General features: G+C 36.6%; 1 protein-coding gene across 4 annotated transcripts in view; it reads left to right on the forward strand.

The window, feature by feature from the left end:
- Positions 1-22,756, forward strand: part of LOC106066535 (putative ferric-chelate reductase 1) — a 27,352-nt gene continuing 4,596 nt past the window's right edge. Inside the window, exons 1-14 of one of the 4 annotated variants that reach the window (XM_013225604.2) lie at positions 1-139; positions 5,125-5,323; positions 6,453-6,580; positions 7,325-7,416; positions 9,209-9,312; positions 10,544-10,764; positions 14,545-14,643; positions 15,571-15,709; positions 17,111-17,236; positions 17,826-17,938; positions 18,223-18,312; positions 18,482-18,556; positions 20,697-20,796; positions 22,366-22,509. In XM_013225604.2, the coding sequence (XP_013081058.2) occupies positions 5,125-5,323; positions 6,453-6,580; positions 7,325-7,416; positions 9,209-9,312; positions 10,544-10,764; positions 14,545-14,643; positions 15,571-15,709; positions 17,111-17,236; positions 17,826-17,938; positions 18,223-18,312; positions 18,482-18,556; positions 20,697-20,796; positions 22,366-22,509 (1,630 nt within the window). In that variant the 5' untranslated portion in view covers positions 1-139. Of the gene's footprint in view, positions 140-482; positions 522-1,467; positions 1,817-5,124; positions 5,324-6,452; positions 6,581-7,324; positions 7,417-9,208; positions 9,313-10,543; positions 10,765-14,544; positions 14,644-15,570; positions 15,710-17,110; positions 17,237-17,825; positions 17,939-18,222; positions 18,313-18,481; positions 18,557-20,696; positions 20,797-22,365; positions 22,510-22,756 lie in introns of those variants that run through there. The other 3 variants (XM_056030159.1, XM_056030160.1, XM_013225597.2) reach the window with 3 other exon arrangements.

Consider the following 22,756-nt stretch of genomic DNA (forward strand, 5'->3'; position numbering starts at 1 on the left):
AGGCTAATGTGTAAACCATGCCCCAGTTAAAAGACGTCAGAGTGTATTGACTTATGGAGAGTATATTTCCTGCATTGCTTGACGTTTCCCTACTATTACATGTTTATTTAGAATCGACTCATTGAAATATGTTGAACAGGTAACTTCAATAACAGTGATTCTTGTGGAAGTAATTTAAAGTGAAAAATCATGATATAATCTAGAACCTACCGTATTTTCGCGCATATACCTATTTGGTTATATAATTATATACTATATATTTATTTTTTGTACAATCGAATGGTTCCTGTGCGGGTTATACAAAGGTGCGGGAGGGGGTATACAAAGGTGCGGGGTCTACACAATTTATTTGACTCATAAACATAGCCTAACGGAAACGATAGAGACGCCGGTGGGTCTTCTACCTTCTATAGTTCGCTACTGGGAAACTTTATGAACATCTCATTAGAAACACTATGTAAACAAATAGTGGCCGATGCGGCAGAGGAATCTTTATTATGCCAGTAATTAATTTGTGTCAAGTAAGTGAGCAGCTACCTTTTTTTTTTTGGTGCCTATAACAAGCACACGCGTATACCTCGCATACATTACGAAATATGTACAAACCAATTCGAACAGGCCGCACCCTTACCGCGCATGTGCAGAGCGTGACATGTCGTAAACATTTCATCCTTGATATAATAATAATATCATAATAATATAACTTCTTTTGAAAGAGCACAAAATACAAAGTGAATCAAGCCTAAGCAAGAAGTACTAGACTAATAAGTCAATAATGAATGTATTTAAAGCAAATGAAGACTTATGACAAGCTTTCAATTTATTGGATATTTAATATTTGAAAAGTAACTTTGTTTTTTTTATAAGGAGCTTATCTTTGTGTTTACGTTGTTATGGACCAGTTCAATGTTCAGTAAACTTCTCTCTCTCTCTATTCTTTATACTGTAACAGTAAATCAAAAAGTAGTTAATAAGTAGTCATTAACTCTTTTTCTCCGTAATTATTTTCCACGTTCCGACGGAATTCTTCATTTAGCTCAGTAGTATTTTTCTACGCTGCTATGATTAAGCTTAATTTTTTTGTAATCAGAGAATGTTATAGTTGGTATAGAGTTAAAGGGGAAGCATGCTTTTTTTTACGCAACACAAAGTAAAGTTTATAAAAATCCAACATTAATTTAATTTAATGAGGTCAAATCAATGATGGTATCGTCAGTAAGGAGAGAAAGAGTTAACACAGAGGAATAACACATAATTGTTAAAAGTCAAATCAAGAGGTCGAGGCTTTTATTAAATTTATGGCATTGACATAGCAAAACAAACGAAAAATAATCCAACGCATGCACGCTTAGAAACCAGTATCCGGAAAGTTGACCTACACAGCTGCGCCGCTGTCTGTAGAGTTAGCTCCTCCTCCTGTGACTTGCATGTTACAGTTCTCCAGCCCAGCCCACCCCACCCTGGGTACTTAGTGAGTGTTGACAGGCGTAGCGGTCACGTGAGAGTGAGACTATAGGCACACCACACAAACCTAGTGCATTAGATATTTACAGTGCCGTGTGTTGTTTATGTGTCCTTAGTGTGTACATACCTCAGCGTGTTGTTCATTAGAAACTGTGTGTGTGTGTGTGTGTGTCACGAAACAATTATTGTGCAGTCACGTAGTTCATGAGCTATAAGAAGGGTAGATGATTTGATGCGTAACAATTGTTGAGACACACTAGATATCTTTAGGATACTTTCTTTAAGGAATTTCTTCGGTTTATATACACTAGATATCTTAAGGATAATTTATTTCTTGATTTTAAATTTATAGGTAAGTTAAAGGTTCCTATTTTTATATTCAAGTCAAACCTTTTTAAAAATATTTCTCTCCAGGTGCTACCTCCCTTCCATTCCCCCTCCCTTATAATGTACTCAGAACATAAAACAAAAACCTATACGCCTAGCCTATAATCGTATCAAGTTAATGTGGGCACTGTTTATGTACCTCTCGAGTTGAGTTAGTTTTAATTCTTGTATTTACTGTTCACTGTTTCCTAGTCAATGGGGCTAAACTGGGAACACCACAAAACCATTATACCTTCTTAATAATAAATAATGATAATAATACATTGGTGACTCCATTTACGATTTTTTTTTTAAACGGTTCTAAACTGTACGTCCACAATAGTCTACCGCTAAAGAAATACTGCGCATCACAAAGGAAGATCTCAACCTAATAAACTACCAGAGGCGTACCTAGGGTGGGGGAGGAAAGAGGAGAATTTTAAAATCCCCCCAGGCCCCAAATTACTGGGGCTCCCAAATGAGTGTTTTTTGCATTAAATATATATATTAAGCACAATTCAGGGGCGTCCAAAGAGGTTAAGCTCCTCGGGCCACCTAAATGATGGCAAATTCCTATAATAGTTATGCCACTGTAAACAATGGACATTTTATTTCTTGTACGGTGATTTGACCTTCAAGAAAGTAAACATAGTTCTTAGTATCGACCATAAACATAACAAGCGTCTGCTTGTCATAATTCAACAAATGATTGTTGAAGTTCCCGCCAAGTCCAAAGTGTTTAATATACCAAGTGAGTGAAGCACAGTATAATTTAAGCAGATATGAAGTACCAGATCTGCTGGGCTAATCCAATGTATATTTAGCACTGAGATAATCTGTGTAGTCTTCAAGTGGTTCACTTTTGTTTTTGTTACCCGCCCACAACGTAAGCTTACGTACAATCTCTGACTTAAATGATAATACTAAGGATTATTATTATTATTTGGAAATGAATTAATTTTCATTCTCTGGCACTGCCAGGGGTCGAGCTTCGTTAAAGGGAAACGAACTTCAATGTAGTCCCCTTAACTTCTTTACAGTGTCCATTGAGAAATGTTCTGATGATTTGGCAGGTCTTCGGCAGTACTACCCCCCCCTGACAGGTGATAAGGATTCTCTTAGGAATGTTTAGGACTTTGAATGTGTTTGTGAGGTCAGTTGTCATCATCCCTTCGGTTGATAGAACAACAGGGTGTATTGATACTATAGACAGATTCCATAGTCGTTTAATCTCTAAACTTAGATTTTCATAGTTTCTTCGTTTATTAATTTCAGTTTTCCTTTTATTATGGAATAGTGGTGCGGCCATGTCAATGATGGTTGCGGATTTTTTAAATATTTTTTTTTGCTGATAAACAGTTAAATCTGGGAGATTGAAATCCACCGTCTTGTCAGTAAAAATAGGTCTATCCCAGTACAATAAGTTCTCGGTTGAATGTGGTGAGCATTTCTTTAGAAAGGAGGCGTATTAATTTCGCATCTTAGTTATGGCGACCCAGGTTGGCAGATTCTTGTAAAACTGAGCAGCCTACAATTATGTGTTCAATTGACTCACTAGCATTTCTGTACTTTCGGCATTTGTCAGGATATGCTTTTCGTCATTTTGAATCCTAATAACTCGGTCCTGTATTGCTGTGACAAAGCCTTCTGTTTCAGGGTAGAGATGACCTCCTTCGAGCCATGCCAAGGAAGAAGCCTTCTGTTTCAGGGTAGAGATGACCTCCTTCGAGCCATGCCAAGGAAGAAGCCTTCTGTTTCAGGGTAGAGATGACCTCCTTCGAGCCATGCCAAGGAAGAAGCCTTCTGTTTCAGGGTAGAGATGACCTCCTTCGAGCCATGCCAAGGAAGAAGCCTTCTGTTTCAGGGTAGAGATGACCTCCTTCGAGCCATGTCAAGGAAGAAGCCTTCTGTTTCAGGGTAGAGATGACCTCCTTCGAGCCATGCCAAGGAAGAAGCCTTGTCTGTCACCGTGTAATAGTGCCTGGAATTTTCCTTAGAGTACTTTTTCTTCCCATTGGCCCAGTGGTTCTCAAATTGTGCCCCACAAACCCACAGAAGTCCACGAGACGACCTTAGGGTCGGAAGAAAAATGAAAATTATTTAAATTTAAATTATTTTTTCTCTAAAAGTTATTTTGTACGATCGCATTTGTAACCTTGTTTTAAACAATATTTTAATCTCAATAAACACTCCTTTGATTTTTTGTGTTACATTTGTAACTTGTATACTATGGATGTATGTAGCTTTCTTTACTAAGGGGTCCATCGGCAGGTTTTCACTATATAAAGTGGTTCCCGGGTCAAAACATTGATAACCTCATTATATATATATATATACGAGCAGACACCCGTGCTGCGCTGCGGTTGGAACCCCCTATTATAAGAGTATGATCAAAACTTCACCTTCACCTATAGCCAAATGTAAATTATTATTTTTTTATAATTTGAAAAATTATAAGTCAAACTAGTTGTTTCTTAGAGTGACCAACGAGCTTGTAATTCTTTTCCAAAGATATATATCAACTGACAAATTAGGAAAATCGTTAGAGCCGTTTTCGAAAACTGTGTCTACCCAAGTCTTAAGTTTCGCCCATTCCGAATGTGTGACTTAAATAGAAGTATTGTAAAAATGTGTTTAGGGTTTAAAGCCTTAAAGTGGAATGAATTATAAATTATTACTTTTGAAATTTAAAGGTCAGCTTTAAAAAACATATTGTGTATCAACTATTTAATTAGGCTATGTCTATATTTACATCATCTAATTAGATGATGCCTCTTATTTAATTAGGTGGTGTCTCGTATTAATATTAGATGGTGCCTGTTAATATTGTCTCTTATTTAATTAGACGAAGTCTCTTATTTGCATTAGATGATGTGGTCGAGAGTCTAAGTGCGCTTGAACTTGGCTTGGCTACCTAGAGAGGGGGCTCGAGGTTTGACACCCGACTCGGGCAGAGTTGCGTTTACTGAGCGCCTAAAGGCAGCACGGAAAACCAACTCCTAGATACCCCCTCCCTCTCACTGGTCCACAAATGAGATTGGACCAAAGCATGAAATTAGCGCTATATAAAAAGCTATAAATATATGTCTCTATATTAATAGACTATGTCTCTTATTTAAGAATATACCTCTTATTTACATCATCTAATTACATGATATCTCTTATTTATTGATATTAGAGGATGTCTCTTAATATTATCTCTTATTTAATTAGACAATGTCTCTTATTTGTATTACATGGTTCTCTAAATTAATTAGATGGATGTTTGTTTTAACATGATGTCTCCGTTTTTAGATGATGTCTCCTTTGATTGTACTCCTGCTCGCCGTGTCATTGCTTGTGGACAGGGCTGAATGTCATAGTGATGGTCAAGGTATAGATGGCTCCTGTGCAGATCTCACACCACAACATGGCCCAAGTGCAAAGAGCAGTGCGCCACCATACACCATCACGTTTAGTCCGACATCTTATACTGCTAGTCAAAGTATTTCAGGTACGTTCCTTTCATCCAGTCTGTGCAAGTGAAATACTTTTTTTATAAACAATCATCTATGTTTTGTCTTGATCGTTAGAGATTGACGAATTGTTTTTAAATAAGTTCAGATCACTCAGTAATTATATAGATATCTCCTTCCTTGTTGACGTTTCAAATAGTAGAAAGATAAGTATCGTTGGTCAGTTTATTGATGTAACTAACAAAACTTCAAAATAAAATAGCTCTATAGAGAACACACAAATAAAAAGAACTGATCGATCTCGTTGTAGACATTTTGAGCTACTTGAACTGTAAAGTGTTTGTATCAGGCGGATGGGGGGGGGAGCGTTCTAAATCAAGTCAAAAGTCTATGTCAGAGAAAATACGATGCGCATGGTGAGAAAAAACTGGAGAGAAAAAGAGAGCTGGCCGTTTCATTTCACAGGAACAGGTACATTGATTCACAGGCTCAAACGTATGTTCTGTGGATCGTTAAATTGTGGCCAGATTATTGGAAATAAAAAAAAAAAGAATGTTTTCTCAAACTTGTACTCCTCTCTCCAGACGTTAATGGTCACATAACACGTCGATTCCTGCCACACCTCGAAATACCCGCCTCCACCAATTGACATGACATTAGCAAGTCAATTTAGAGCAATATGCCGTATGTCAATATCACCATTGCATTAATACACATTTATATCTGTAACTGACAAACAAGCATAATAAAAATATCTTTTTGAAAACAAAGCTTTTACCTCTCAATACTTCAAGGATTAACTCCCTTTTATGTAAGCGCAAAAATATTTAAATACATCTAAATCTGATTGATTAACTATATTTTTTATTGATTCATGTATTGTCATCAACTATGGATAATTGTGAGAAAACTCAACCTGATTCGAGATTGGGAAGTGTACACAATTTGCAGCAGACAGACAGAGCGAGTTAATATAAGCTTTGTAAAAAAAAAAAAAAAAAAAAACTACATGAACTTGACTACTTGTGAAAATAGTTTAGCGAAGTATAAAGATTGTAGATAAAGTAATACACATAGGATGGTATAAACTAATTGTCCTTCTTTTTTGAAGGAGCGTCTGCAGATTATAAGATAAGAAGATAAGATACACATAATGATTTCTTCCAGTCACTCTCAGTGCTTCGAGCTCAAGTTTCAAAGGGTTTATGATTCAAGCACGTAATGCGTCTTCGTGTTCAACAAGTGCCCAGGGCTCATTCAATGTTGTAGCCGGCACTACAACAGCTTGCAGTAATGTAAGTATATCTAGCGCAATGTAGTGGTATTATTTGTGTTTTATTATTCTTATTGCTGCTTCACTTCATAAGTATAAGGTCAAATTAACCATGCCAAGAGTGGAACGCTAATCCGTAGTCTTTTTTTTTCTCTCTGATCTAAAGTTTCTTCCAATTAAACAAGTCATTTCTGTTATTACGCACGAAAAGCTGCCATCCATCTCAGTTCATCATGTCTTATTTAAAATGTGCCAGAAAATATGTTTTTAATTTCACATTTTTAAAATCTCATTTGTCTCATTTCTTTGTCTTTTATTTTCAACACCCTAGTTACAAAGATGTTCCAAGAAATTGTATCGATTCTTATTCTGCAGTTATTAAACCAATTTTTGTTAATAAAAAAATGACTGCTTACCCTTTATTTCTTTGGTTCCTTTAAAATGTATTTACATCTTCATGTCTAACGGAAAACATGTTAATTAAGAATTAATTTTTTTTAATTAAGTAAATTTTGGAAATAAAATTGTACGATTTTAGACAACATTGAACGAAACATTAGAGTAAAGAAAAGTATCATGATAATTCTAGATGGAGGTGCACAATATACAGATATAGACTGACATCTAAGTAACTGCAAATATTGCGCAGACAAATATATTTGACTAAAAGTACGTTGTTGGCAGACAATTGCTGTAGACAGACATCTAATTAGATAAATGTTAAGATGTAGATAGACATCTAATGGACTAAATTGTTTTATTTTAGGCAGCTTTGGTACATTCTTCTAGTATTTCTAAAACAAAAATAACAACAAATTGGATCGCACCTTCAACATCAGTTGGCCATATCGTTTTCAGGTGAGAAAACAAAATAGAAAAAAAACTAGAGTTTGTTAGTTAAATCATGTTAAAGAGTTTGTTTGTTAAATCCTGTTAAAGAGTTTGTTTGTTAAATCCTGTTAAAGAGTTTGTTTGTTAAATCCTGTTAAAGAGTTTTTTTGTTAAATCCTGTTAAAGAGTTTTTTTGTTAAATCCTGTTAAAGAGTTTTTTTTGTTAAATCCTGTTAAAGAGTTTTTTTGTTAAATCCTGTTAAAGAGTTTTTTTGTTAAATCATGTTAAAGAGTTTGTTAGTTAAATCATGCTAAAGAGTTTGTTAGTTAAATCATGTTAAAGAGTTTGTTAGTTAAATCATGTTAAAGAGTTTGTTAGTTAAATCATGTTAAGGAGTTTGTTAGTTAAATCATGCTTAATAGTTTGTTAGTTAAATCATGTTAAAGAGTTTGGCTTTTACCTTTACCTATCCATTAGTCTGTTGGACCGTTGGGGCACCATGCTAGATTTGTCGACCGTCTTTCTCCATTCCTGTGTCTCTTGTCTTAGAGCCTCTTTCAATTGCAGGTCCGTCCGTTCTTTTATGTTGTCCTCCCAATCGCTTTCTCTGTCTGCCTCTTCTTCTTTTTCCTGGTACTGTTTCCTGAAGAAAGGTTTTTGCGAGCCCCGAGGATCTTGTAATATGGCCATAGATTTTTAGCTTGCGTTTTTTTTTTTTTTACCAAAGCCGCATCTTGACAAAGTCATGGTTAATCTAGCATTTGATTGCAATATTTATTAAATGTACATGTTGTACTATATAACGTTTAGAAAACAAAGATATAGTCAGTAGTATATAATACACAATCGCATGCATAATAAGGAATCTGTTATTTTTATATGCTTAGCTATAGACTATAATTTCTATGCCGTAAGATATCATTATTTTGACCCAAAATATAAAATACCAATTCTTGATACACAGCTGCGGTCACAGGTTGGGCATCTGTAATCACCAGGCGCTGTTATACATTCACCTTTTTTTCTATTACTGTTGTGTATGGCATCTGCAAACCGGGACCCTTCCTTTAAGCGCGCTCTCCTTGTGGATCTATCCAGTGCCAGTATATTTTTCCCAGCTGCTAGTGTCGATTTTCTATATTTTGAGAAACAGGAATTGTATGTGTAAATTCTAATTAAAGCGAGATAACTCATTATGTTTTTCATTTTTTTAGTTTTTCAAATGTGGAAAATTCCTTCACAATGAAGATCGATACGTTCTAGTCCAGACCTCGCGCAGGACGGCAGGAAGGGGGGATGGCGGTGGGCTGAGTTCGAACTTGGCACCTCAGTTGAATGGACGAGTATGCTTACATTTGACATAGATCTAAGTGCATTGCGCTCAACTACACGGATTTAGTCTTTTGCAAAAGCGGATTTAAGACTGTCGTGGAGTTTTATGATAATGATGATATGATTTGAATGTTTATTTCTGTTAGAAAATAAAAGGTTGATTGTTTATTTGTGTTACACAATAGAAAGCTGAATGTTTGTTTCTGAATGTTTATTTCTGTTAGAAAATAAAAGGTTGAATGTTTATTTCTGTTAGAAAATTAAAGGTTGAATGTTTATTTCTGTTAGAAAATTAAAGGTTGAATGTTTATTTCTGTTAGAAAATTAAAGGTTGAATGTTTATTTCTGTTAGAAAATTAAGGTTGAATGTTTATTTCTGTTAGAAAATTAAAGGTTGAATGTTTATCTGTTAGAAAATAGAAGGATGAATGTTTCTATATTTCTAATCTCAATTTAACAAATCTTTTTATTTGCATACATCTTCAGAGCTGTCTTTGTGCAAGAGCTAAATACATTTTGGACAAATGTTGTGTCTGGAGTCTTGCAAGATAGTACTCTGCCTGCACCTTCAGCGGCTGCTCAGTGCTCAGGTAGTGTTTTGCAGTGAAAGTATTATAATGAAAGCAAGAAAGGTTTTACCCTATCACTGACATTTACAAATGGTCCAGACAGTAAGGTGTTTGGTTTCTTTAAATTATGTCTCAGATTCTTAGTCGTTTTATAAGTAAATGTACACACTTTTAATATATACCTTGGTTCATTAGTATTCTATACAATTTTCTTTTCTTCCTTTAAATTTAAGTAATATTAAAATGTGTGATAATTTGGATCTGTTATTTGGATTGGAATATCAGATCTATACTTCATTAACTTGATTGAAGAAAAAATTTAATCTAGATTAAAATCTGTCATGATTTAAAGGTTTATGTTCTTAAAACAAAAAAAAAGTTGACAGAGTATAAACTTACATAAATGTGTATCATTATTATATTATATTCCTCTATTAATGACTAATATTGGAGTGACCTTATTTTGCAAATTTAATTATTTCTAGATTTCTGATTTATTTCTAAATCACGTTAGCCACCCACGCATGTCAGACGTTTACGAAATACATAAAACAGATAAAATGAAACTTTTAACAAAATTTCAACTTTGAAGTGAAAGTTATCTGTCCCTGGAATTTCGTCGGAGTGGTGCTGTACAGTTTGTGTAATCATATCCCTCCACTCTTCCCTGTCGGCAGTTGATCTTAACATCAAGAGAGAGAGAGTGCCGAGCCATTGGTTTACACTGTCCAGTCATCTTTTTTTAAATTTTTGCAGACGACACTATCTTCGTGCTCCCTCCACTGTACCTTGAAGGATGACTTTTGACATTGACAATACGACCAAATTAACTCAGCTTTCCTTTCTTCACAGTATTGAGGAGTTTCACCTTTTTGTCCGCCAGAGTGTTGACTTTGGATTGTACAAACTCATTTGTCTTCTTTTCCTTCTGATAACCAGCAATTTCCTGTAGCATTTACTGTCAAAGGCTTGAATTCTTCTTTCAGCCTAAGCGCTCAATGTCCAACTTTCAGACCCCTATAGGATGACAGAGACCACTAGCGAAAAATACAATATTAATTTGGAAACTGATGTTCTTTTTCCAAATTTTTCAGTTGTTCATGATCCTTTTAAGTGATCCTCCATCTCTTGTTATTTTTTATCCTTGTTTTTTAAACGAGTCCACTTCTTCTAAATAATGTACTGTCATTCATATGTATGCAACATCTAGTACTATCTCCATCACAAACTAGTATTTTGCTTTTATTTCCAGGCACTGTAGCAACGACTCCTACTCAGGCCGGCTCTTTCGCAAAAGATACTGAATGTGGCAAGACTAAAGGATGTTTCTCTTCCTGCGGTAGTTCAGGGTGTACATTCAGTGTGATTTGGCAGAAAACATCCAGCACCTCAGTAACATACACTCTAAAAGCAGCATATCAAAGTTCTTCGGGATTTTACATCGCTCTTGGATTTTCTGGGGACACACAGATGGTAACTAGATAGTGATCTCACAAAATCTTTTTGAAAATTAACAAGAAGAAAATAAACTATTTAATTATGCAAGCTATGTGAACTAAAATGTTCTAAAATAAACTATTTAATTATCCAAGCTTTGTGAACTAAAGTTTTCTAAAATAATTTATAGTACAAACTTAAAGGCAGTGGTGTACCGAGGGAAACTGTCATAGTAGAGGGCAGCCGCTCCGGAGTGTAGGGGTATCGACATGGATATCGAAACACTATATAAAATATTTATTTAAACTCATATTAGCCTATTTGAAAGCTTCAATGGGGCAGGAAGGTTTGTCTGACTTGGCGTTGCGGCTAAGCATAGGTAAGGAGCTGGTGGAATCAATTTACTTTAATGGTATTAGTGACAACTTTGCTAGTACAAAAGCAGGTAGAGTACTTCTGTTAGAAAATGTGACCTTCGTTACAGATTGTGCGTGTTGTTAACTTCTTTTAAATTACATTTAAGTTTTACGTACTGGTAACAGCCTAGTTCTTATACAAATATTGGCTAAGTTCAGTTGTACATAATTACATAATCAGAAGGTGGGGGGTGACAGGCCATGCTGTCCAGGCGCATAGCACCCTCGCAACGGCACTGCTGGATGTCTTCTTCTTCTTCTAGATAGCTTTTAGCTGCTAAGGGTTAAAGCTCATTTGCATATTGTGGCAAAGAAAAAAAAGTTTTTTTTTCTTAAGTTGTTGGAAAACCCCAGCCTGCTGAATGGCTAGAATTAGTTTGTTTTCGAGATATAACTAGAGATAAGATATGCTTGCTTAGCAGTTAGAAGATGCAGAGAAATCTCTCTCTGATGCACTACTTCTCTAGATTCTTGGAAACCTACTATCTGAACCACTACTTCTCTAGATTCTTGGAAACCTACTATCTGAACCACTACTTCTCTAGTGGAAACCTACTCCCTGAACTACTACTACCCTAGCTTCTTGGAAACCTACTATCTGAACCACTACTTCTCTAGATTCTTGGAAACCTACTATCTGAACCACTACTTCTCTAGTGGAAACCTACTCCCTGAACTACTACTACCCTAGCTTCTTGGAAACCTACTATCTGAACCACTTCTCCTCTTGCGTCTTGGAAACGTACTCCCTGAAGCACCACTCCTCTAGCTGCTTGGAAACGTACTCCCTAAAGCACCACTCCTCTAGCTGCTTGGAAACGTACTCCCTGAAGCACCACTCCTCTAGCTGCTTGGAAACGTACTCCCTGAAGCACCACTCCTCTAGCTGCTTGGAAACGTACTCCCTGAATCACCACTCCTCTAGCTGCTTGGAAACCTACTTCCTGAACCACCACTCCTCTAGCTGCTTGGAAACGTACTCCCTGAACCACCACTCCTCTAGCTGCTTGGAAACGTACTCCCTGAAGCACCACTCCTCTAGCTGCTTGGAAACGTACTCCCTGAAGCACCACTCCTCTAGCTGCTTGGAAACGTACTCCCTGAAGCACCACTCCTCTAACTGCTTGGAAACGTACTCCCTGAACCACCACTCCTCTAGCTGCTTGGAAACGTACTCCCTGAACCACCACTCCTCTAGCTGCTTGGAAACGTACTCCCTGAACCACCACTCCTCTAACTGCTTGGAAACGTACTCCCTGAACCACCACTCCTCTAGCTGCTTGGAAACGTACTCCCTGAACCACCACTCCTCTAACTGCTTGGAAACGTACTCCCTGAACCACCACTCCTCTAGCTGCTTGGAAACGTACTCCCTGAACCACCACTCCTCTAACTGCTTGGAAACGTACTCCCTGAACCACCACTCCTCTAGCTGCTTGGAAACGTACTCCCTGAAGCACCACTCCTCTAGCTGCTTGGAAACGTACTCCCTGAACCACCACTCCTCTAACTGCTTGGAAACGTACTCCCTGAACCACCACTCCTCTAGCTGCTTGGAAACGTACTCCCTGAACCACCACTCCTCCAACTGCTTGGAAACGTACTCCCTGAACCACCACTCCTCTAGCTGCTTGGAAACGTACTCCCTGAACCACCACTCCTCTAACTGCTTGGAAACGTACTCCCTGAACCACCACTCCTCTAGCTGCTTGGAAACGTACTCCCTGAAGCACCACTCCTCTAGCTGCTTGGAAACGTACTCCCTGAAGCACCACTCCTCTAGCTGCTTGGAAACGTACTCCCTGAAGCACCACTCCTCTAGCTGCTTGGAAACCTACTCCCTGAACCACCACTCCTCTAGCTGCTTGGAAACGTACTCCCTGAAGCACCACTCCTCTAACTACTTGGAAACGTACTCCCTGAACCACCACTCCTCTAGCTGCTTGGAAACGTACTCCCTGAACCACCACTCCTCTAACTGCTTGGAAACGTACTCCCTGAACCACCACTCCTCTAACTGCTTGGAAACGTACTCCCTGAACCACCACTCCTCTAGCTGCTTGGAAACGTACTCCCTGAACCACCACTCCTCTAACTGCTTGGAAACGTACTCCCTGAACCACCACTCCTCTAGCTGCTTGGAAACGTACTCCCTGAAGCACCACTCCTCTAGCTGCTTGGAAACGTACTCCCTGAACCACCACTCCTCTAACTGCTTGGAAACGTACTCCCTGAACCACCACTCCTCTAGCTGCTTGGAAATGTACTCCCTGAACCACCACTCCTCCAACTGCTTGGAAACGTACTCCCTGAACCACCACTCCTCTAGCTGCTTGGAAACGTACTCCCTGAACCACCACTCCTCTAACTGCTTGGAAACGTACTCCCTGAACCACCACTCCTCTAGCTGCTTGGAAACGTACTCCCTGAAGCACCACTCCTCTAGCTGCTTGGAAACGTACTCCCTGAAGCACCACTCCTCTAGCTGCTTGGAAACGTACTCCCTGAAGCACCACTCCTCTAGCTGCTTGGAAACCTACTCCCTGAACCACCACTCCTCTAGCTGCTTGGAAACGTACTCCCTGAAGCACCACTCCTCTAACTACTTGGAAACGTACTCCCTGAACCACCACTCCTCTAGCTGCTTGGAAACGTACTCCCTGAACCACCACTCCTCTAACTGCTTGGAAACGTACTCCCTGAACCACCACTCCTCTAACTGCTTGGAAACGTACTCCCTGAACCACCACTCCTCTAGCTGCTTGGAAACGTACTCCCTGAACCACCACTCCTCTAACTGCTTGGAAACGTACTCCCTGAACCACCACTCCTCTAGCTGCTTGGAAACGTACTCCCTGAACCACCACTCCTCTAACTGCTTGGAAACGTACTCCCTGAAGCACCACTCCTCTAACTACTTGGAAACGTACTCCCTGAACCACCACTCCTCTAACTGCTTGGAAACGTACTCCCTGAACCACCACTCCTCTAGCTGCTTGGAAACGTACTCCCTGAACCACCACTCCTCTAACTGCTTGGAAACGTACTCCCTGAAGCACCACTCCTCTAGCTGCTTGGAAACGTACTCCCTGAACCACCACTCCTCTAACTGCTTGGAAACGTACTCCCTGAACCACCACTCCTCTAACTGCTTGGAAACGTACTCCCTGAACCACCACTCCTCTAACTGCTTGGAAACGTACTCCCTGAACCACCACTCCTCTAACTGCTTGGAAACGTACTATCTGAACCAATATTTCATGTCTACAAAATAGAATAAATAAAATGTGAGAGCACTTAGCCTAGAGAGACTAGAAACCTTTACAATCATACAAATATGTATCAAATTTCCATTTTATTGGTTTTGTCTAATTTAAAATCGTTTGTTTCTGATCCGCAGGGCAGTGACAGTGTCATTGGCTGTGCTTATCAATCCTCTAGTGCAGTATTGTATACTGCTGAAAATGTCGGGAAGACACCAAACCCGTTTTCTGATTCTGTAAGTTATATCTTCTTTTTAATCAAATAATTTAATGTCACAACAGGTAAAAGAACAGAATAATCTAAATTAAAAGGCACAGGCTTTAAAACAAACTAAATGAAGAAGAAGCCTATGTGTTTGAGTTATCTTCCTAAAACTGTCAGTATGTCTGGTAAAAATATTTTAGATGTTTTCTCATCCACTTCCCATTCTCAGCTAGAGCAAGCTAAAAATTTTCATAATTAATGAATCAATCAAAAAAATTAACCAACTAGTAGTTATTAATTAATTTTGTATATATTTTGTATAGATAGAAAAGCTTCTTTTTGTATAAACCTTAAACCTTAGATAAGCTTTGTTGTTGTTTTTTTCAGTAGTTTCACATATGGGAGATAAATATTTTGCAATATCTATGCATACTTAATGGAAAAAACATTTTTTTTTATTAGATTCTATTATTTTAGCGCACTGAAACAAAATGACTTTTGGTTTGCAACAGGCTAGTAAATATTTAAAATTGTCTTTTTTTGTAGTTCAACAAACTTTGCAGTAGCAGCAATTTATGTCATGATGATGGCGAATCAAATTCTTGATAGCTTCATATGCTCTTGAAGTTCAGAAAGTGTGTAGCCAAAGTCCTCTTATTCACCTTAGTTTTTAAAATGATATAGGCTTTATAAAGTCATGACTTTTCTAAAGGAACCACTAAAAATGTAGGCAAAATGTAAATGGTATTGATTGGGCATGTCTGCTAAAACAATTTAAATTCTATTCTTGTTTTGTTTTGGTGCCTTAAAGGCATCACAGAGATCTCCAGATAAGGGTAAGATATGGACCTGTATACACTGAGCAAGCTCAATATGGAAACAATAACACATTAAGTATGGAGACTAGGTATACAAATAGTTCTAGTTTGTAGTATTTGTTTATTTTTTTTATTTTCAGCAAATTTCACTATCAAGTGGGGACTATACAAATGGTGTTTTGACATGTTCAATAACTCGACCTATAAGTGGCAGTGGCAAAAGATATGATCTCAATCAGGCTTGGACACTTTTATTTGTTCTTGGAGCTGCTTCTATAAGTAAGTACTGGACAATGTAATGCCTATTTCTAATAGAGTACAAGATAAACGTAAATATCAATGAACACAAAAGCACAAGCATAATAAAGACTATATATATATATATATATATATATATATATATATATATATATATATATATGAAGTTTGCTCTTAAAAGTGCGGGGAGGAGCATATGTAAGATCAAGTGAAAAGTGAATTACAAATAGGAAACACTGGGCTTCTTGGATGTAATAGGCGTGTTACAAAGGAATTTTGGAAAGTGTCAGGAAGATGATGCAAATATAGGCCTACTGGTTTTCTGGGAGGTGAAAGTCAGGGGCTATGTTATATATATTTTTTTTTAAAAGGAGATAAAGTGTCTTTATCTCCCTCTAATTTAAAAAACAACAAAAACCTGCATTTCACCTTCCATAAAACCAGTATATATATATATATATATATATATATATATATATATATATATATATATATATGTCTGTGGCATTTTACGTCTCGAGAGATGATCTTTTCCCTTTGCAACTTCTTGTGTGACTTAAGAGGCCAATCCTTGATACACAGCTGCGATCGCAGGTCAGGCATATGTAATCACCAGGCGCCATTGCATTTTCACCCTTCTTTCTGCTTCTGTTGTGTTTGACATCTGCAATCCGTGACCCTTCCTTTATTCTCTCTCTCCATGTGGATCTATCATGTGCCACCTCTTCCCAGCTGCTAATGTCGATTTTGAAGAGCTTCATGTCGCGTTTGCATACATCCGTATAACGTAAAAGTGGGCGACCAGCGGCTCTCATGCCTTCTATTAGATCGCCATACAGAATGTCCTGTGAAAGTTGACCTACTGGCATTCTACCAACGTGGCCAAGCCAGCCAAGGCGTCTGCTGCTGATAACAGAGTGGATATCCTGGCACCCTGCTCTTCGTATTTTTTTTAAAATTTAAAATTAAAATATATATATCTATATAGGCTATATATATATATATATTAGTTAGGCATATATATGGGAGCTTTTTTTTTCTTAAAAAGTAAGTTATTTTTCAAACAATTTTACTGTTTAAAAATAAACATAATATAGGCATGTTATTTAACATACAAAACAGAATACTAGTCCACAATGTGTGATGGTGGCCAATTATAAGAGTTATGCAGTTTTATAAATGCACATAATATTTTAGATAAGATTCTATTCAATATAGTAGCACTTGTCCTATAGACTGGTTTTAATTGTTAGATAAGCATCCGTTTTATTTCTCATCTACAAATTTTTTTTAGTGTGTTGGAAAAACAAATATTTGAAATTACTGGCTTAAATTTAGACATTTGTAGGTCTATATATTTTCCTGTAGCCTACATCATTGTTAGCTCTGAAATGTAATACTGTTACCATCATTCTTTTACAGCTAGTGGTGTAGCATCCATCCAGTATCATAATCAGGACTTTTTTATTTCTGAAAGTTCAGTAACTGCTTCGTCTATTGTTGATATTGCACCTCTAGGAAAAGATGATGCACTGGTCAAAGCTCATGGTATTAGTAATTCATTTCTGTTTTCTGTAAACTCTTAGTAGAACTATGTCAATACTTTATTATTTTGTTAGCACATTTTAGAAACATGGTCTTACAAGTTAATGTTTATCTTATCTTATAAATAAAGTAAAAAAATCATATTATTTGGGTTATCTAAGAAATAAAAATAATTTTACATAAAAGGCCTACCATTAAATTGAAATTTCTAATAATTTGTCACCTCTTAAAAAATTTTATTAATTATTGTGCACCTCTTAATACAAAATATCACTGATAGCCCCTATGTAACATTTGTTTTTGTTAGCCTGTTTCTAAAAAAGAAAGCATTGATTTAGCCAATGTAATATTCTTAAAATATTAACGATTTATTACACATATAAACACTTCCTTTAAGTGAGTTAAAGTAAAAAGGTTTTTAAATCTAGCCTTATCTATATTTGTTAACAGAATGAAGTAAAATGAATGTAAGACAAGCCAGAAAATTGTAATATTAATTTGAATTAGTAGATTAAATTATTTTAAACTTAAATAACCATGCATGGACCAAAAGAAATTTGTATTGAAGTTTTCAAAATGCCTTCCACTTCAGGTTGTCTCATGGTTGTTGCTTGGGTTTTCTTTGCCAGTATTGGACTTGTTGTGGCCAGGTACTACAAACCAGTTCTATCTGGAACAATGTGTTCTCAGAAAATTTGGTTTCAGGTTGGTTGGTAGGCCTAATATATTTGCAATTATTGTGATATGCTACTATCAAGTTAATGAAAATAGATTTAGATTTTTGTTGTGATACTATAATCTGAATATTAAGCATAAACCTTTTGTTCATAGATCTATAAAGACTCAAATTCTCACTTTTGTGAAACTGAAGTCCTTTGAATTTCTAAATATTAACAAGCTTCAGTTAGTCTAAAAACCTAAGAAGTCTTAAACTTGTATTTCTTGGGTAACTGTAGATGACTTTTTAAAATTTTCTTCCAATTCTTAAGGTTCATCGATTCAGCATGGTCCTTGTACTCTGTGTCACAGCTATTGCTTTTATCATCATTTTTGTGAAGGAAGACGGCAAATGGAGTGATGTATGTGACTTATCACAATGTAGATTTAGAAATAAACCTTAATTTGGAAATTTTCATTCCAATATTTTGTTTTACAGATATAATACAATTCTTTATAATTTTTTAATGAACCACTTGGCCTGTTGCATTTACTATTCATGTAACCTATGCTGTGTAACTGTGCTTGCAGTTAGAAGGTGATGAAACATACTTACAAGGCCATCCAATCATGGGAGTAATGGTCATGATTCTCACTATACTCAATGTAAGTATAGAGACTTCATTAAGTTATACATCTAATTATAAATTAATGTCTAACATTTCTTAACTAAGATAATAATCTGATATATTGTGTAACAACAAAATAATTATACTGGAGAAATTTGAAATCTATGTATAGTAAAAATTTCCTGAATATTACATGGAATAAAGGCCTAATATTAGTTTGTAATCTTTCAGGTCTTAATTGTTTTTAACTAAAGTACTCAATTTAAAGAAAAGTTTTTCATTTAGACTTTAATATGACTAATGCAGATGATTCAGATTTGACATGTTTCAGTGACAAAAAATATATAAAGGTGTTATATTTTACCACTTTTGTAGGGTTCCCACCAGCTGCGGTAGGCTGGCTAGGGTTGTTTAGAACAGGCAATATTTGGAGCATCTTTTCAAGCCCTTTATCATGCTATGGATTTGAGCAGTGCACTCCTAAATAGGGCTCAGCCACTCAGGTGGTTATCAGACTCTGCTTTGTGTCGGGGTGAACCACCATATGTCCTGAACCACCTCTGTGCATGCAGCTACTGGCTTCCAGTGTGCCTAAACCTACCACTCTGCTTTCTGTCATCACAGGGCTTCCATTTAGGGTGACTTACATTGAGAATTTAAATTGAAGTGATGAGGACTCATGCAAGACATCCACCTCACTCTCTTGCCTTAAAGCCCATAATATTTATAGACGTCAAGACGTCTGGGGATTCTTCTTCTTCTTCTTCATCGTTCTCATTGTTATGTTGGAGTGTTCATATGACTAGACCAATACATGAGATGAACTGCGCAGTGGTTTCCAAATCAGGGAGCTCTCCATATAGTTTTCTTTCTATTGGGGTGATTTGGGGCCAATGTCTTATACAGGCCTCTTGGTAGAGAGAGCAGTTTTGGAGGACGTGGTCGGCATTTTCTGGTGATACTCCACATGGGCAGATTTCACTGGTTCCAATTTTGAGCTTCCGGAACATGTGTTGTCGCATTCTGTTGTATCCGGCCCTGAGTCGAAAGATTAGACGTTGGTCTTGTCGGGATAGCTTATAGTAAGCGTCATCTTTCTTGTGATTTGGATGGGAGCTCGTCCATTTCTCATTTATTTTATCTACAATTAATTTCTTCATTTCTTCTGGATAGAGTGCAGAGTTTACTTGTGAGTTTGTTCTCCCACTCTTGGCGAGTGTGTCAGCCTTCTCATTTCCTCCTAGTTGTATGTGAGCTGGTATCCATTGAATAACAGTTTTTTTGCTATTGTTGTTGAGCTTTGTAAGTGCTGTTCTGAGGCTTTTTATATAAGGGGAATCAGAGTTTTGCAAGTTTTGGAGGGTTGTTTTCGCGTCTGTTAGAAAGACAATCTGACTGTTAAGGGAACTTGGATGATTTGCTAGCATGGTAGCAGCTAGTGCTAGTGCTTCCCTTTCTGCTCTGGGGATGAGTTAGGGTGCAGTGGAGTCAAACCTGCCCTAAAGTGCTTCATAGCAGTGGGTGAATGCCTTTATGTCCAATTGGTCTAGTTATGGTAATGTTAGGCCAAGGCTGCCAAGTCTGGACTTCACATGTTAGGTTTGACAAAACCACAATGTCTACCAAGTGTAATGTACCCTCTACCAATCAAAGCAGTTTCAGGGTGTGGCCACTGTGGATGCTACAGCTACTGGGAGCCACAGGTGAGAGTTGGGTACTGAGTGGGGACCCAAAGTGAGCCAAGCTGCTCTCAGTATTGAGTGTAGCAAAGCCAGTACAAAGACTCACCTATTTCTTTCACAGAGACATATAGCACTTACCCTTAAAAAAAACAAACATCCCAGGCCCTGAACTTTTGGCTCAGTTGTCACTTTTATTACTCTTTCAATAAAATGTTATTTAGTCCATTTCGCAAGTTTATGGCATCAGCTGAAAACATTCCCCAAAGTCTCTATCTGATATCATCTTCTAAATCTATATCAATGCAGAACTACAACTTTTAAATTGTAATGCAAAGTAGAATGGTTAGTTTAGATGTAGTTAAAGGTCTGTTTGTATTACTTAGTTTAAGTTCTTATGTCAAATTTAAAAATAATACAAACTTCACATTTTGTTAGAAGATATTAAAAGTTCATTTCATACTAACAATTACAAATATTTACTTGCAATATTTTCAGCCTGTGATGGCATTGTTTCGTCCCCATCCTGGCACACCCAAGAGGCCAATCTTCAACTGGGCTCATTTCCTGGTAGGAATAGCAGCTCACATACTTGGAGGTTAGTTTGGTTTCATTTATATGTCAAAATAAAAAATACATTTTGAGAAAAAATGTGAATCATCAATATATTACTTATGAAGAAGAGCTGTTCATATCTACTTTTGCATCTATAATGACAAAAAATTGATGTTTTTGTGACAATATAGAAATTAAATTGTTTTTATGTTTTTTACTCAATATTTTCTGTTTTTCTTCTTCATTCTATTTTACATGTTGGAGGGTTCAGATTAGTTATCCTATATCTGAGATGAACTGTGCAGTGGTTTCCAGATCAGACAGTTCTCCATATGGTTTTTCTTCCATTGGAGGGTTTTGGGACCAGAGTCTTGTTAGGCCTCTTGATTTAGTATGCAGCTTTGAAGGATATGGTCAGAATTCTCAGATGATGCTCCTCAAAAGCAGGTTTCATTTTCAGGTCAATGTTTTTGAGGACATTAGGCTTTAAGTAGACATTTTTTAATGCAAACAAAAAAAAAACAATTAGTTAATTAAGTATTGGTAAAAGATTTTGTTCAGTATCTCAAACAAGGGAAAGAAATTGTTCTTGACAGATGTGGTGGTATAAGTGAAATTAGTTCCCTTTATACTTTGTGTCAAGAGTTGGGTCATTGCTTAAAATTTTAAACTAACAATAGATAGCTATAAAACCTTCTCTTGGTGTATTGGTTTGAGGAGGCTTGAGCCCTCAAGTTCAAGTTATAATGTTTTTTTTAAATAAAATGCATTTAAAAAGCTTTGAAAGTAACCTTCACCCAGATACCTCCTTCTTTCTTCCCCCTTTTTTCAACTGGTCCAGATAAGTGATAGGATCATAGTGCATTGAGAAAGCTAAAAGCATGAATACAATTAGTAAAAATATTTCTATATAACAAATATAATTAGCCTACATAAATGATTCAAACTAAGTAATACAATTACGCTTAGTATAAGCTTGTTTTTTTTTAGTTTTTTGTTTTTTATTTTTCTTGTGTAAAATATATTTTTAAACATACACATTTTTGTTAAAATAAATTTTATTCATAGGGATTTTTTTAATCCTAGACTAACAGCTTTAGACATAGATCTAACAGCACAGTATAGTCCTTTCAGCTATATACAATAACATGGTGCTAATATTTCATTAACTATCAACTTAATAGGTTTTTACACATTTGTGCCATTAAAGAATGGAATGGATTGCCTGAATCAGCCAGGAAAACCAACGACTTGGCAGATTTTAAATAAAATGCATAGAATGTTATTATCTTCTTTTTTGAAGTGACTTCTGTAATATATAAGATAAGATACATGCCTACTGGCCGTTAATGGCCCTTGAAAGAGATTTCTTACATTGGCCAGAAGATACACTTTTGAGACGAAAAGGAAAGCTTTATAACTAAACAGACATAGAAGGCAGAAAGAAAATTTTTATTGAGAGCTGTATTGTCTGTGTTGGGTGTAGCAAATATGTAATCATGACTTAAACTGGGTAGCCATGTGAAAAGCCTCACAACTCCTTACTCTCTGGACCAGAAGACAAGCCTTATGTATTCACTAGTATCTACTTATTGATTGTTGCTTTTTTCAGTTATCACCATTTTCTTTGGGATCCAGATCAAAGGGGCGACCACTCCTTATTATGCCACATATATTATGGGGGCATATGTTGCCTGGCAATTGTTTGTCAAACTGTTGTTGGAAATAATAACTAGAGTTAAGTTTAACACAAAAGGTAAGTTCAAAATAATGTCTGATTAAGTGTTTAGTCTGATAAAGTAGGCTATGTAGTCTGATAAAGTAGGCTATGTAGTCTGATAAAGTTTGCATGTGAAATGTATGCCAAAGGGTGCTTCATATCAAATTATAAAACATCACAGCCCTTAAAAAAACCCAGATTCTATATAATATTGGTATTTAGTGAAAAAAAAGTCTTTAAAACTGAACGAAACTCGAATGTTGTGCTAGTCATCTACATTATA

Source organism: Biomphalaria glabrata, chromosome 5 (genome assembly GCF_947242115.1).
Source record: "Biomphalaria glabrata chromosome 5, xgBioGlab47.1, whole genome shotgun sequence".
Lineage (NCBI taxonomy): Eukaryota > Metazoa > Mollusca > Gastropoda > Planorbidae > Biomphalaria > Biomphalaria glabrata.